Here is a 13,028-nt window from a genome sequence, read left to right on the forward strand (position 1 = left end):
TCATCAGGAAATGCAGACCGGCACAAACAAACGATTTGTAATCATCATTCTCACGATCATTTAATCTATCATATGTTCGCCGAATTGACATGAAAGCACTAATTGATGTAGTTTCATCCACTTGAGTTTACAACTACAAAAATAATCGATTTGTTTTTATATCACATCCTACGGGAGGAAATTCAGCATCTCTCACTACCGATTTTTAATCCTAATGTAATCATCATCTTCACCACGAGAATTTATGTTTATGTTCACCGAATTGACATGAAAGCACTGACAAATATGAATATACTGTAGTCAACTTCATTAAAACGTTATTAACGTGCCTAAACTCAGTAATTCACCATTTCTACGCATGACAACACACTTTGTCCGTGTTTGGCTCTTTCGTCGCACAGTGAAGCGTTTCCGCATTGACGTCACTTCCGGCTTCCCCCAAAACTTCAAAATGAGTCGAAGGAATTTCCCCGCGATGTTCGAAATTATTGATATTTAACGGAACGGTATCGCTTTTTCTTTTTTAAACTGACGGTTCGAGATTACTAGTAGCCCAATATTTCATTGCACAACAGTTGTTGGGATGCTGTCACAGGCTCTTTAAATCAAGGGTATTTCCCCAGATAATTATTTCTACTTTCCAGTACTCTGCAACTCCATGATATAAAAGGAAGTCTTTAATGAAAAACACTCATTTCAAATTGTGTGAACCAGCGTGCTTTTTATAATAAGGTCATACATCAATTATATAAATAAACAGAGGAAGTCAAACACACTGCAGTAAATGATGACGCCTCAGGGGTCAATGTCGGAGTGGTTTATTAGAATAAGAAAGTTGACATAGAGCAAAGTCTCCATGCGGAGTGACAGGCAGAGCTCGGGACAATGTGGATGGTGAACAACTGCTGGAGTGTATTTGCGTGTGTGTGCATGGAGTGTGTATATGTGTGTGTACTGGGCAGTTGTCGGAGGGTGCATGCACGTGTTGCTTTTTGCGTGACGACAGACAGATTTCTTCGCGGACACAAGCACACACACACACACTTGCATGTACTGTACAAATTCACACGTCGCTACTTCTGTACACACACAGAGGCTGTGTCGTCATGCAGCTACTGCACTTAAATTACATGTAAGCATCAAGGTTATGTACACAAAGTAGGGACATGTGTTGTCTTCTGATGGCCGCCTGCCCTGAGGGCCCCAGGGCGACTTTGGGCCGACGTCGTTCACAGTAGCAGGAGAATCCACTCGGCAAGAAAGAAGCAGAATCTCTTTTTGAAGCTCAGTCTGTTTGAGTTCATTCACTCCTCCTCTTCCTCTCAGTTTCCCTTCAGATTCAGCATCCAAACAGGACACACAACACCTCAGTGCTGCTCACAGTTCATTGTCACTGTCAATATAATTAATAATAATAATCATGATAGTCTTCAGGTTCGTCTTCATTTTCATCATCAAATCCGGCACACCAGAGAAGTTGAAATCATATACAATAATATTCCATATCATCTCAAACCAAATATCTACCACAGAAACAAACTATATAAAAAACAAACATGACAAAAATGATCAGTGCTGACTAAATACATCTAAAACTTTACAAAAATGCAAACGTTGATTTTGTTTTCGCCTTGTTTTTGTGCTTTCCCCCCCCTCTTATATGTTGGCTCGAAGGGGGCCATTTCATGTCACTTCTCCCAACAGCGATGATGGATTTCACACAAGTTAGACTTAGTTTCTTGGACGTAGAGCATTTACAGCACAGCGGAGCGCTGTAGGACAAGATGGCAGTTATTGGCTTGGGGGGGGGGGGGGCATCGCATCACTGGACCACACGGCACTAACAACCCCAACACACAAAGGCATGGTCTCTTTAACAAGCATACAGACACAACCTGATAAATAACAACACACACAGACAGACTGGGCCGTGAGGGCTGGGTGGGAATTTTATGTGTGTGTGATATGTGCAGGGCAGAGATAAGGAAGGACAATGCATGTGTGTGTGTGAAGGACTACAGGCAATATGTGCTGCATTGAACAAAACCCCCCCCTCCAAGCACAATAATTTCGAAGCAAGTGAAAGCAATTTGCCACATGAGAGGCTTTGAAAATGTATTAAAAAAAAAAGGTAACAAATAAAACGGGATTTGGGAATTACTGCGATTTCTGTTTCCGTCACCGACTCATTAAATCAACAAGCTAACCTTTAATGGTGACAAACAGGATGAGAGCGCAGCCCGGGCTCAGATTAGGACGAGATATGTGTGTACAGAGAGATAGTGTGAGTCTGTTAACAATACAAAAAGGGGCTTTAAAGAAGAAGAGAAAGTGCAGCTGTTCAAAAAGGAGGAAAGGGAATGACATGAAGTATGAGAGAAATAGGGAGGATGACGGCTTCGATAAACAGACTGACTTTAGTGAGGCTACACCTGCATTCTTTAGCTGCCCTGTAATGTTGAACACATGTAATCAAATTAGGAAGATACCATCATGAGCTTTCCTAGAGTGAGTCAGCCTATTTCAAGCTTAAGCTCTGTTTCTGATCTTAATTCGATTGCTTTTTTAATTAGGTTAAAGCACCAACAGTACTTGTGTGTATGAGCATGTGTGTGTGTGTGGCGGGTGTATAGTATAAAAAGGGGTAAAGAGCTGGTTGAACGTGCACCTCCCTCCCAGGGCTGATGTGTCTGTAATAATCTTCTCAAGGGCTCATCAGGCCATTAGAGGGCCGGGAATGTACTTTGCCTAATCAAGCATGTTTAGTGAAACACCGGAGGAGATGCAGAGCGAGGACACGGCTGACTGGGCGAGCCGGCCGAGACTGAGAGACCTCATTCACACACACATCACACACACGCAGCACTCAGGTCACAGCGGAGATGGAGACGGAGAGAGATAAAGAGAGGCAGAGATGAGGGGTCGGGCTGGTGGATGAGGGCGACGTATCCTCAATACTAATGACCTGTTTCAGGGTGGAATGCGTAAAGAATACACTGTACTAATGTGTGGAGACAGTAATGCAGTAACATCATGTTCGCCCGCCTGACCTCCTCCTCTGTCCTTGCTTTCATAAATCTCTTTCACTGGCTTGTCTCATGCAGCACCTCCAGCTCTGGCTGCTTAATCTTCAGGGCTGGCTGCTGAACCTCAATGCTGTTCAGGTACTAACAGAAATGAGACTGTGGCAATGAGTGTCGAAAGAACTGTCAGCTGGTATTGAATACTTGGTCTGATTTACAATCTTGTTTACTTTTTTTCATGAAGGAACAGGCCTTGATTTAAATTGGAATTGTGGACGAATGCAGACAATTTACTTCTTAGATAAAGTTTTAGTGAGACTGCTTACTCGGGATTTGTAGTAAAATGGGAAATAGGATTTCTTTGAAAAACAGGTTTCTTAAAGTAAGGTAAACATAACAATGTTGTCTGCTATTGAAATGGCATTTCTGAAATGTTTCAACCAATACATAGCCTTTGTATTACACCTGATACATTAAACCTCAAATAACTTATTTGTTGACCACTTGGGGGCAGCAGAAACAAGCTGTGAAGACAACACTGACATATTATCAGGCTTTAAAAGGCGAATAGCTTGGTTTTTGGTCTCTACCAACTCTTACGGGAAATCTAAGGCTCTTTATCTGATAAATACTTCACTGTGTTCACTAGCAAGAGTGTCTGTCTTCAATTTGGTGCTAGGCAGGAAGTGTATAGTAGATTTTTTTTACATTATTGCTGAGCGTTATGCTCCTAAAATACAAGATCATAAGCTTTAAGATGATATAAAGCTCCATTAGGAATCTTTAAATGTTAAATAGGGTTATGTGGAAAACATGTATACAGTCACAAAAGCTGAAAGGCATCAAAAGAAAATCAAACGATGCTCTGCCCTAGTTCTTGTAGGCTGTGATATTTTCTTGTGTGTGTGCTGGGTATTTATCCAAGCACATCCCGGCTTATCCTTTTGAGCCATAGTTTTTTATATAAAGTATAATGGTTTACATATATCCTATAGCATACAGTACTCCCACGGAGGCCTCAACAATGTTAGCGCGGATTTGTAAATGTCAAGCAAAGGGTTTCTGCCTAACATTAATGGCTCAATAAGAGAAAAAAACTGTAAGAACAAAGAAGAAAGGTGAAATGAGAGTAAAACTGATAAAAGCTGTTATCTGCACTCAATATGAGTAACGCATTCATAGACACAAACCCAAAGAGACTCACACACACCAGCCGGCAGACAAAGAAAAAAACACCACCTCTCACAACACCATGACCCAGATGAACTAGAGCTATCTCTGGATCTACATTTGAATCAAGAATGGATGAGAACAGACAAAACAGGAAACATGAAAAGATCAGACAACGGAGTGAAAGAGTAACTCCACACCCAAGTATACCCATGCCCGTCTGTTTTCTTTATCCCGCTTTTGTCACGAAACACACTGAGAGAGATGGAGCCACAAGGGATGACCATTGTGACAGTTAGCGGTGCCCCAAGTCTCCGCTGAACTCCACTCCTCCCTTGTTAGTGAACCACCAGTGGGTGAAGCCCTACAGATGCCCACTCCTGGTTGGTACATCTCACATGACGGATGGAGCTGCTGTCCCTCTCATTGATATTCTGCAAGGCTAGAGTCCCTGACTCTTAACGGCTATTTGTTGCCGCAGTCTCCTCCTGCTTCTGGGGCACAAAGAGGCTCAGTGTCGGGCAGAAGAGGCTGAATGGAGCTCCCAAGCGGCCGGGCCTCACAGTCAGACAGCCACAGCTCACATTCCCTCCTTCAAATGGCCTGCGGAGCCCATGGGGGCCTCAGGGCCGGTCAGAGAGACCCTGGCATACTGAGAGGCAGCGAGGGAGGGATGAATGGACGGGGAGGTATTGTTCTTTTTCCCAGCGCCTCCTGACATCTCCTAACTTTTGCTTTACTGAGTTATATTACAAAATATCAATTATATTGGCTTTATCTTCATCCTTACTTGCTTATTATTGCTTTCTTTCACTTTAATGGCTCTGTCCAGCGCTGCCTCTGAGGTACACACAAATTACAATGGGAGTCTCAACCCTTCACTAACCACTGGTCTCGACACATAGAGACACACAATCAAATGTATTAGTTTCTCTGTGATTTATAAAAAAGGGAAAATAATATCAACCTCCACCGTTCTTCATTATATAGTTATACTTCACAGTAAAGACGGGACACTGGTTGGGGTTGTCGTGGCCACTCGCTTCCACACAAACACACAATCACATACTGCATGATTCATTGAGAGTCACTTCCCTCTGGCACGGCTACAACAGTTTAAGTCTCCTCTGAAATCCAAAGTAAAGCACATTGTTGTCTGCTGGATGCCACTGGCACAGAAAAACGAAAGCAGAAACAAAATGTCACACTCAAAGAAGATCCATGGCATCAAATGATGAACAGAAATGGTGGAGGGAGATTTCCACATTTGGCGCTGAAAGGGAAAATGTCTTTTTTTTTTTCAAATCTCCACACTCTTTGAGAAGCTCCCCTTTCCTTTGCACCCCTCTCTTTCCTTTACTATTTGTCCTATGGTGTCAAAGTCAAGCTCTGCGGGTCGTACCACTTACAGAGCAGAGGGGTGCGCCTCGGATTAAGAGCAGAGGATCGGAGACGTGAGGAGAGTTTGCTCCTCTTTTTCAACTCTCTCTTTGTCTCTCTCTTCAGTCAGCTGAATGACGTCAGAACATTGAATGACAGTGAGAGAGGACAGACAGGGTAAGGTTGGACCGGGACATAGAGTCTGAGGGGTTGATTTATTCCAGTCTGCTGTTGGAGGGAATGGGTTTTCAGAGAGAGCTCGGTGCCAGCGCTCACGTACTTCGCCTCACTGGCCGCTGGTGGTGTGCTCTCCCATGTTCTTCACTAGAAGATGGCTGAAGTCCGCCAGTTCCGCCAGTTCCCCCATCCCCCGGGGCCCGTGCATATCTGGCCTGATGATGCCCGGGCGCTGGGGGTGGTAGGGCGCTCCGTTGTTGCTGTTGTAGTTGAGCGCCTCGTGACTCCAGCGAGGCTCCCCATAGTCCATGTGGGGAGTGGGAGCGGACACCACCCTCCGTCGGTCGGGGGAGTCCTGCGGCGTGGCGGGGTAGATGTAGTCTCCCGCCGAGTTCCTCAGGGCGTTCCCGCTGGGACGACTGCCACCGGGCTCCCCTCTCTGGGTGGCTAAGATCAGGTAGCGTTGGCGCTCTGTGTGCGGGGGAAGCATGACCTCCCCCTGGTCCTCTATCCGGACCATCCCTCCGCCGCCTCCGTGCAGGAACTTGGAGCTCAGGTAGATGACAGAGTTGTTGTGGCAGGGAGTCCCCACGGCGGTGAGGAAGGTCTGGCTCTGGTCCCAGTCGGTGTCCGGGAGGCGCATGGTTCTCTTCTGCTGCAGCGGCGTCTGCTCGGGGGTGGGCAGCAGGCCGGGGTCCATCTCTCCTTTGGACCAGCCGTTGGGCATGATGAAGGGGTTGTCGGCCTGCGAGCGCCGCCTCTCGCCGCCGCTGGTTCTCGTCACGCTCATCACCGACCCGCTGCGGCCCTGCCCCAGCATGCTCTGCTCTTTGTCACCTTTGCGTCGGGCGCCGTTGGCTCCGGAGCCCCGAGAGTGGCGGTGGCGGTGACTCATGATCCAGCAGACGGTGAGCCCGGAGAGGATGGCTCCAGTGGTGAAGGCTGACACAGCAGACACCACCAGTAGGTTCACAGACACCAGGCCGTCAGGCTCGTCCATAAAACTCTCCTGCAGCAGCATTCCTGCGAACAGAGATACAATCACAACATCGGTTAACTGCTGCAATAGCATCAGTGTTTCCTGTATTAAACATGTGGGAGTTAACAACGGCGAGGCATAATGACCTATTTTCTCTCTCCCCTCTGTGGGTGGGAATGGTCATATGCTCTCAAGCCAAGGTAGCTCTGGTTAATTGCCTTCATTACGTAAAGTGGATGGTGATTTTAATAGCTTTAATAACTGTCTTCCTGACTGAGTACGGCTCTCAACCCTTACATGTTTCACAACATTAGCTTTATGGGAAGAGATGCCAAGTCTGGCATTAATGGTGAGTAATCATTTCAAGTTTTTGCATTACATCCAATGAATATCACTTCCCATTTATGGTTGTGTTGTACTGCTTGTGAATTACAAGTATTTTGATTAAAAACAGTACTTCATGTGATTACAGTAACAGTTATAATCCTTCAAGCCTGTATAAAACACTCCTAGATACATCATTACATTACATTAATCTGACGCTTTTATCTAAAGCGACTTACAATAAGTGTATTCGACCAACAAGATACAAACTTGAAGAAAACAGAATCATATAAGTACATCAGGTTTCATAGAGCTGAACTAAGCTGACACCAGAAGCTGGATTTGTCTCAGTTTAGATTCTCATAACAAGACCTGAAACATTTGAGCTTCTATAGTGAATTTATATATATATTTATATTAGGGCTGTCAAGTTAACGCGTTAATAAGGCGTTAACGCAAAAAAAAATTAACGCCACTAATTATTTTAACGCGATTAACGCATGTGTATTTTTTGTCCTCGGCCGCCCCGTAGTTTCAGAGCGCATCGAGTTTAAAATACCATCTACAAGCTGATGCTGACAGCCCCGCTTCTGCCGCCCGCTTGTGGCAGACCACACTTCCACGCTCACCGGCAGGCACCGACTGGCCATCTGTAGGACCGGGAGGGTGTGTGTATGTGTGGCCCGAGCGAGCGAGAGACCTTACGTGCATTGTTGTTGTTAGCATCTGGTGCTAGCTAGCTGCGCTAACGGATATGGAGCTGTTTAAATGAAAACAGAGGAGCGACATTTCGCCACAACTGCGCCGAGCACTTGACTTTATGCAGGAAGCCAGACAGTGGGACATTGTACGAGAAGTCAGCACACTCAGCACGGATAGTGCGCAACATGATTGCAGCGTCCAGGCAGCTCCGGTTCGAGCATATGCCTTGAGTTGCACATAGCTCCAACGATCCATCACACACACACACACACACACACACACACACACACACACACACACACACACACACACACACACACACACACACACACACACACACACACACACACACACACACACACACACACACACACACACACACACACACACACACACACCACACACACACACACACACACACACACACACACACACACACACACACACACACACACACACACACACACACACACACACACACACTGTATTGTATGAGAGGTTCCAGGTTGAATTGAGGCGAATATTTGTAATGTTCAGAGGTTGTTGTGTTTAATATTCATGAGAATATTTGTCATTGTTCAAATGATAATAAACATTAGCATAAAGCATATTTGTCCACTCATATGTTGATAAGAGTATTAAAAACTTGAAAAATATTCCTCTAAGGTACATTTAGAACAGATAAAAAATGTGCGATTAATCGCGATTAACTATGGACAATGATGCGATTAATCGCGATTAAATATTTTAATCGACTGACAGCCCTAATTTATATATATTTTTCCCTTATTGCATCTAACGTTTATGCCGAAGCCCTTTGCGAAGATGACATAAAGCATCATGTTGATAAAGGGTAAAATATCTGCAGACAAAACCATGACTTTCAGTATTTCTTATAAGAAAATAAGATGAACTCCCTCGAGAGAAGTGTTTATGAATTATTAAACATATGAATACAGCTAGACCATAGCACAAGCTGCCATGGATCAATTAGGAAAATGCCAGAAGAAAAGTAGTTCTTTGCAGCATGAGCTCCTGGGACCAACACCAACGAATACAATGAAATTGAGCCAAGGGAAGCAGATTGCAGAAAAACAGATGAAGGAGAGAGGAGGGTGTTAGAGAGAGAAAGAGAGAGAGTTGCCTAAAGCAAACTCGAACATTCGGGGTCTTACACAAACATAGTAATAGTTGTTAAATTACAGCACTAACAGAGGCAGAGGGAGGACTGTCTCCACCAGGACAGCAAAATAAATCCTTTTCTCCCGGAAAATAAATGGATGTCATTAATAGACATCGGGAGCCACTTACTCACACAGCACAGAAAGGCAGAAAGAATATGCTTACAGCTTTCTTTTTAAACAAACATACTTTTATTGTCTAACAAATTCATTTTTAATGGGAACAAATGGAGCTGGTTGTGGTGCAAATAGCCTAGCATGAGACAGCCTGGTGGTTAATTAATGCGGCCTGTGGCTTGGTGTAATAAAGTGTAACTCTACACATTGACATTAAGCCGGGGAATGGCAGCTAAAACCCTGAGAGAGACTGGTGCGCTCTACAGGAGTCGCTTTGAGGATGTTTAAGGAGCAGTTCACCAAAAAGCACTGTTAAATATTTGAACACTTACCAATATCTAGTTTAAAAGCTCTAATCTCCTTGGGGTTGGCCTTTCCTGTAGTGTGTTATATTGGTTTCTGTGCCTGTAAATGGTCTGCAAAGTCTAAAATCCCAAAGTTCCCTCCAGAGGGAGTTTCTGTCACACACACAGAAAAATAAAGACCTTGTAAACATGTAACCAAAGAGGCAAAATAAATACACACACAAACCTGAACATGTGTCCCCTTTAAGCATTTTTCTCGAAGTTTAGAAACATCTTATTAAAGATGTCAAAAGCTGCTTTGTGCTGGTTGACCATTCAAAAAGTTTTACAGTATCAGATCTTTAAAAATACAAAACAGTGTTAGCCTTTTACTTCTGAGAGGAGGTACTTAAAGGTGGGGTAGGTAAGTTTGAGAAACCGGCTCGAGATACACTTTTTGTCATATTCCATGGAATGCTCTTAACATCCCGATAGCAATGAATATTTTAAGTGCTTTGACAACAAATCCATAAAAACATTTCATCAGTGGAAGCCGTAGTACTGTAAAAAGCACGACCAATCATTTTAGCCGGCCCGGCTAAAATAACTGGATGGCCTACCTGCCTGTCAGCCTTCCATCTGTGCACAGACTTATCTCGTGCCCTCATTGGTCATGTGCGCGTTCGTGTGTGTTGGAGGAGGGGCTCTGTAAGGAAGTAGCAGATTTCTTCCGGCTGTGTATTTTCAAATTCTAGCGCACTCGAGCTGGTTTCTCCAAAATGACCTACCCCACCTTTGACTGTGTTTCGGTAAGAATTAGTTCTCCATTAAAAAAAACACATTTCTCTTGGTGCCCATGACTCATAAGTACAATGAGCTCCAACTGTGCAGAAAGATGAAAGTGCGGGGACAGAACTGAATAAAAAAACTAATGAGAGTAAATGTCTATTATGATGCTGCAATTACTGCTAACAAGCTCACAATAGCAGTTTTAACAGGTAGCAGGTAAAGTAATATTAAGCCTTTTAGCATGCTAACATTTGTTAATAATCACCATACACAAGTAGCTGATCCTGGCGGGGATGTCATTTGTTTTGGAGGTCATTAACCAAAGTATTGAACACATTAATTACGTGATGAACGTGCTTAATAACCTTTTTAATTATCTTTTTTCTGGCATGGTTTTAGCAAATGATAACTTGCCATTAATACAGCATCTTCTCTAATTAAGTTTTTTTTTTATCTGATGCTTCCTTTTGTTATATTATTATAGGTATTATAGCTTGTCTGTAAAAATACAAGTAGGAGCTAAAACTGGACCCAAAAGGAAAGTAATGTAGACTAAATAATGACCTGATTTAAGGGAGAGGAGCCTTGTCTGTGTTTTTATTCTGTTATTTCCAGACAGTTGGTTCATTGCCAGACTGTTGGCTTTAAAGTAAAAATGTACTGTGAAGTCTCCGAGGAACAAATGACCAGTTAAAACTAAACCATTAATCCATCCATTGTCACTTAAAATCTCCTCTGACAGCGTATACAATAGGTCCTAAATACTATCGATGGCTGTCCATCCTCTCAACAAGTTTGCAGTTCATTGACTGAAAGCTGGCATTGATCAAGTCAATCAATGTCCTTTCAGCACTAATTAGTCCTTTAACACCAATCCAATGAGCTCCGTGATACACGTGGACAGCAGCCTTAGTTACAGCCTGATAATTATGTGACGTGCACACAGTTCAGTACGGTTCGCCTCAGACAAATCCTCCTGAAGAACCGCAGATCACGTTTCATCAGCTGGACTGTGTTTGCTCTTTGAAGCGTATTGGCTTTTAATTCTTTAGTTTGCTTGATGGCACAACCTGTTCTTCTCTCATTTCCTTTTGACTACTTTTGATTTCTTTGCTCCTCTACCTTCATTAGCTCATCACCGCTTCTGAATGTTAATTGGAATAGTACATGATGATCTAATATAATTTGAAACTACATAAGGAATGCCCAATTAATAAAATGTAATCATCGCAATATTGAAATCGTAGGAGGCACACTATCTGGTACAGGCAAAATATCTGTAAATATATTTTTGAATTACGCGTGACACACTCCCCTATCCCCCCCCCTGCCTGAAACGCCTTCATTGGAATCATTTTTTTTTTACTTCTGAACACTTTTGTATCTATTGGCTAGCACTCCAACACATTGTACGTAGGGATGCACGATAATTATCGGTCCGATATTAGGAATTATGACGTCATCCCGATAAACCCGATACCAGTATTAATAGCCCCGATAATATACAATATATTTTTTGGGTAAAAAAAAAGAAAAAAATACTGCGGTGTGGGTGGATTGGGATGAGGGGCGCTTGTTTTTCACTCGGCTCCTCCCGTTTTGCCAGTACTGTGGTATTAGTGGTTTAGGAAGAGGGGAAGGAAGAGGGGAGTTTTTCACAAATCCAGCGCTCCCTAACTCATGCCTGGCTGTGACGTGAAGCCAGGACAGTAAACAAACATGTAGTCGGTGGTATGGGCGTTGGAGCTATGTGCAACTCAAGGCATATGCTCGAACCGGAGCTGCCTGGACGCTGCAATCATGTTGCGCACTATCCGTGCTGAGTGTGCTGACTTCTCGTACAATGTCCCACTGTCTGGCTTCCTGCATAAAGTCAAGTGCTCGGCGCAGTTGTGGCGAAATGTCACTCCTCTGTTTTCATTTAAACAGCTCCTTATATCCGTTAGCGCAGCTAGCTAGCACCAGATGCTAACAACAACAATGCACGTAAGGTCTCTCTCGCTCGCTCGGGCCACACATACACACACCCTCCCGGTCCTCCAGATGGCCAGTCGGTGCCTGCCGGTGAGCGTGGAAGTGTGGTCTGCCACAAGCGGGCGGCAGGAGCGGGGCTGTCAGCATCAGCTTGTAGATGGTATTTTAAACTCGATGCGCTCTGAAACTACGGGGCGGCCAAGGAAAAAAAATACACATGCGTTAATCGCGTTAAAATAATTAGTGGCGTAACATTTTTTTATTATCGGTTATCGGTCTTGAGAAGCAGGAAGTTATCGGTATCGGTATCAAAAAACCAATATCGTGCATCCCTAATTGTACGTGATAGGCTAAGGGGCGGGACATCTCTAAAAGCAGTTGGCCTATCACAACAGAGCCGGCCAGCTAACCAATCAGACAGAGGGTGACAAGAGGTGCTGCAGCACAGGCAGTATGAGAAAAATAAAGAGATTTTTGAACATTAAAACATGGAGACATGTCACAGTAGAGGCACAAAATACAATTAATAACCCGGAAATGAGCAGAATAGGGCCCCTTTTAAATAATATACAATTAAATATCTTGTTGAATGATGAGTTTAATTATGTAAAAATATTCAAACCCTGCAATATCATTAATAATTACGCTATTTTCCAACTTGTGCCGCCCCATACTGGAATTATTCTTATGATTTTCTCCAGAAGTATGTCCTTGCGTTTGGCTTGAGTTAGGCATTTGAAAGTGTTTATTTAACTGAGTATTAGGGTTTATTAAAGAGGTTAGTTTTGCCCAACGGTATGTAAAAACTTGATTGCTCCACATCTCAAAATTGCTCTGAACTTGGATGGCAGCTTACAGTGTGCTGTATATTTTTGGATCCCACAGCATATGTTTCTTCACTTTGTTCCTCCATGCTGTCAATTCGTGG

The 13,028-nt window shown here is 43.6% G+C and overlaps 1 protein-coding gene across 3 annotated transcripts in view; it reads right to left on the reverse strand.

Annotated features, from left to right (window-relative positions):
- Positions 1-802: 802 nt before the first annotated feature.
- The window catches only part of sema6bb (sema domain, transmembrane domain (TM), and cytoplasmic domain, (semaphorin) 6Bb), a 155,352-nt gene continuing 143,126 nt past the window's right edge, over positions 803-13,028 (reverse strand). For all 3 annotated transcript variants that reach the window (XM_034223523.1, XM_034223525.1, XM_034223524.1), the window contains exon 17: positions 803-6,773. In XM_034223523.1, coding sequence (XP_034079414.1) covers positions 5,860-6,773 — 914 coding nt within the window. In that variant the 3' untranslated portion in view covers positions 803-5,859. The remainder of the gene's footprint in view (positions 6,774-13,028) is intronic.

This window comes from Gymnodraco acuticeps, unplaced genomic scaffold (genome assembly GCF_902827175.1).
Source record: "Gymnodraco acuticeps unplaced genomic scaffold, fGymAcu1.1, whole genome shotgun sequence".
NCBI classification, from domain to species: Eukaryota; Metazoa; Chordata; class Actinopteri; order Perciformes; family Bathydraconidae; genus Gymnodraco; species Gymnodraco acuticeps.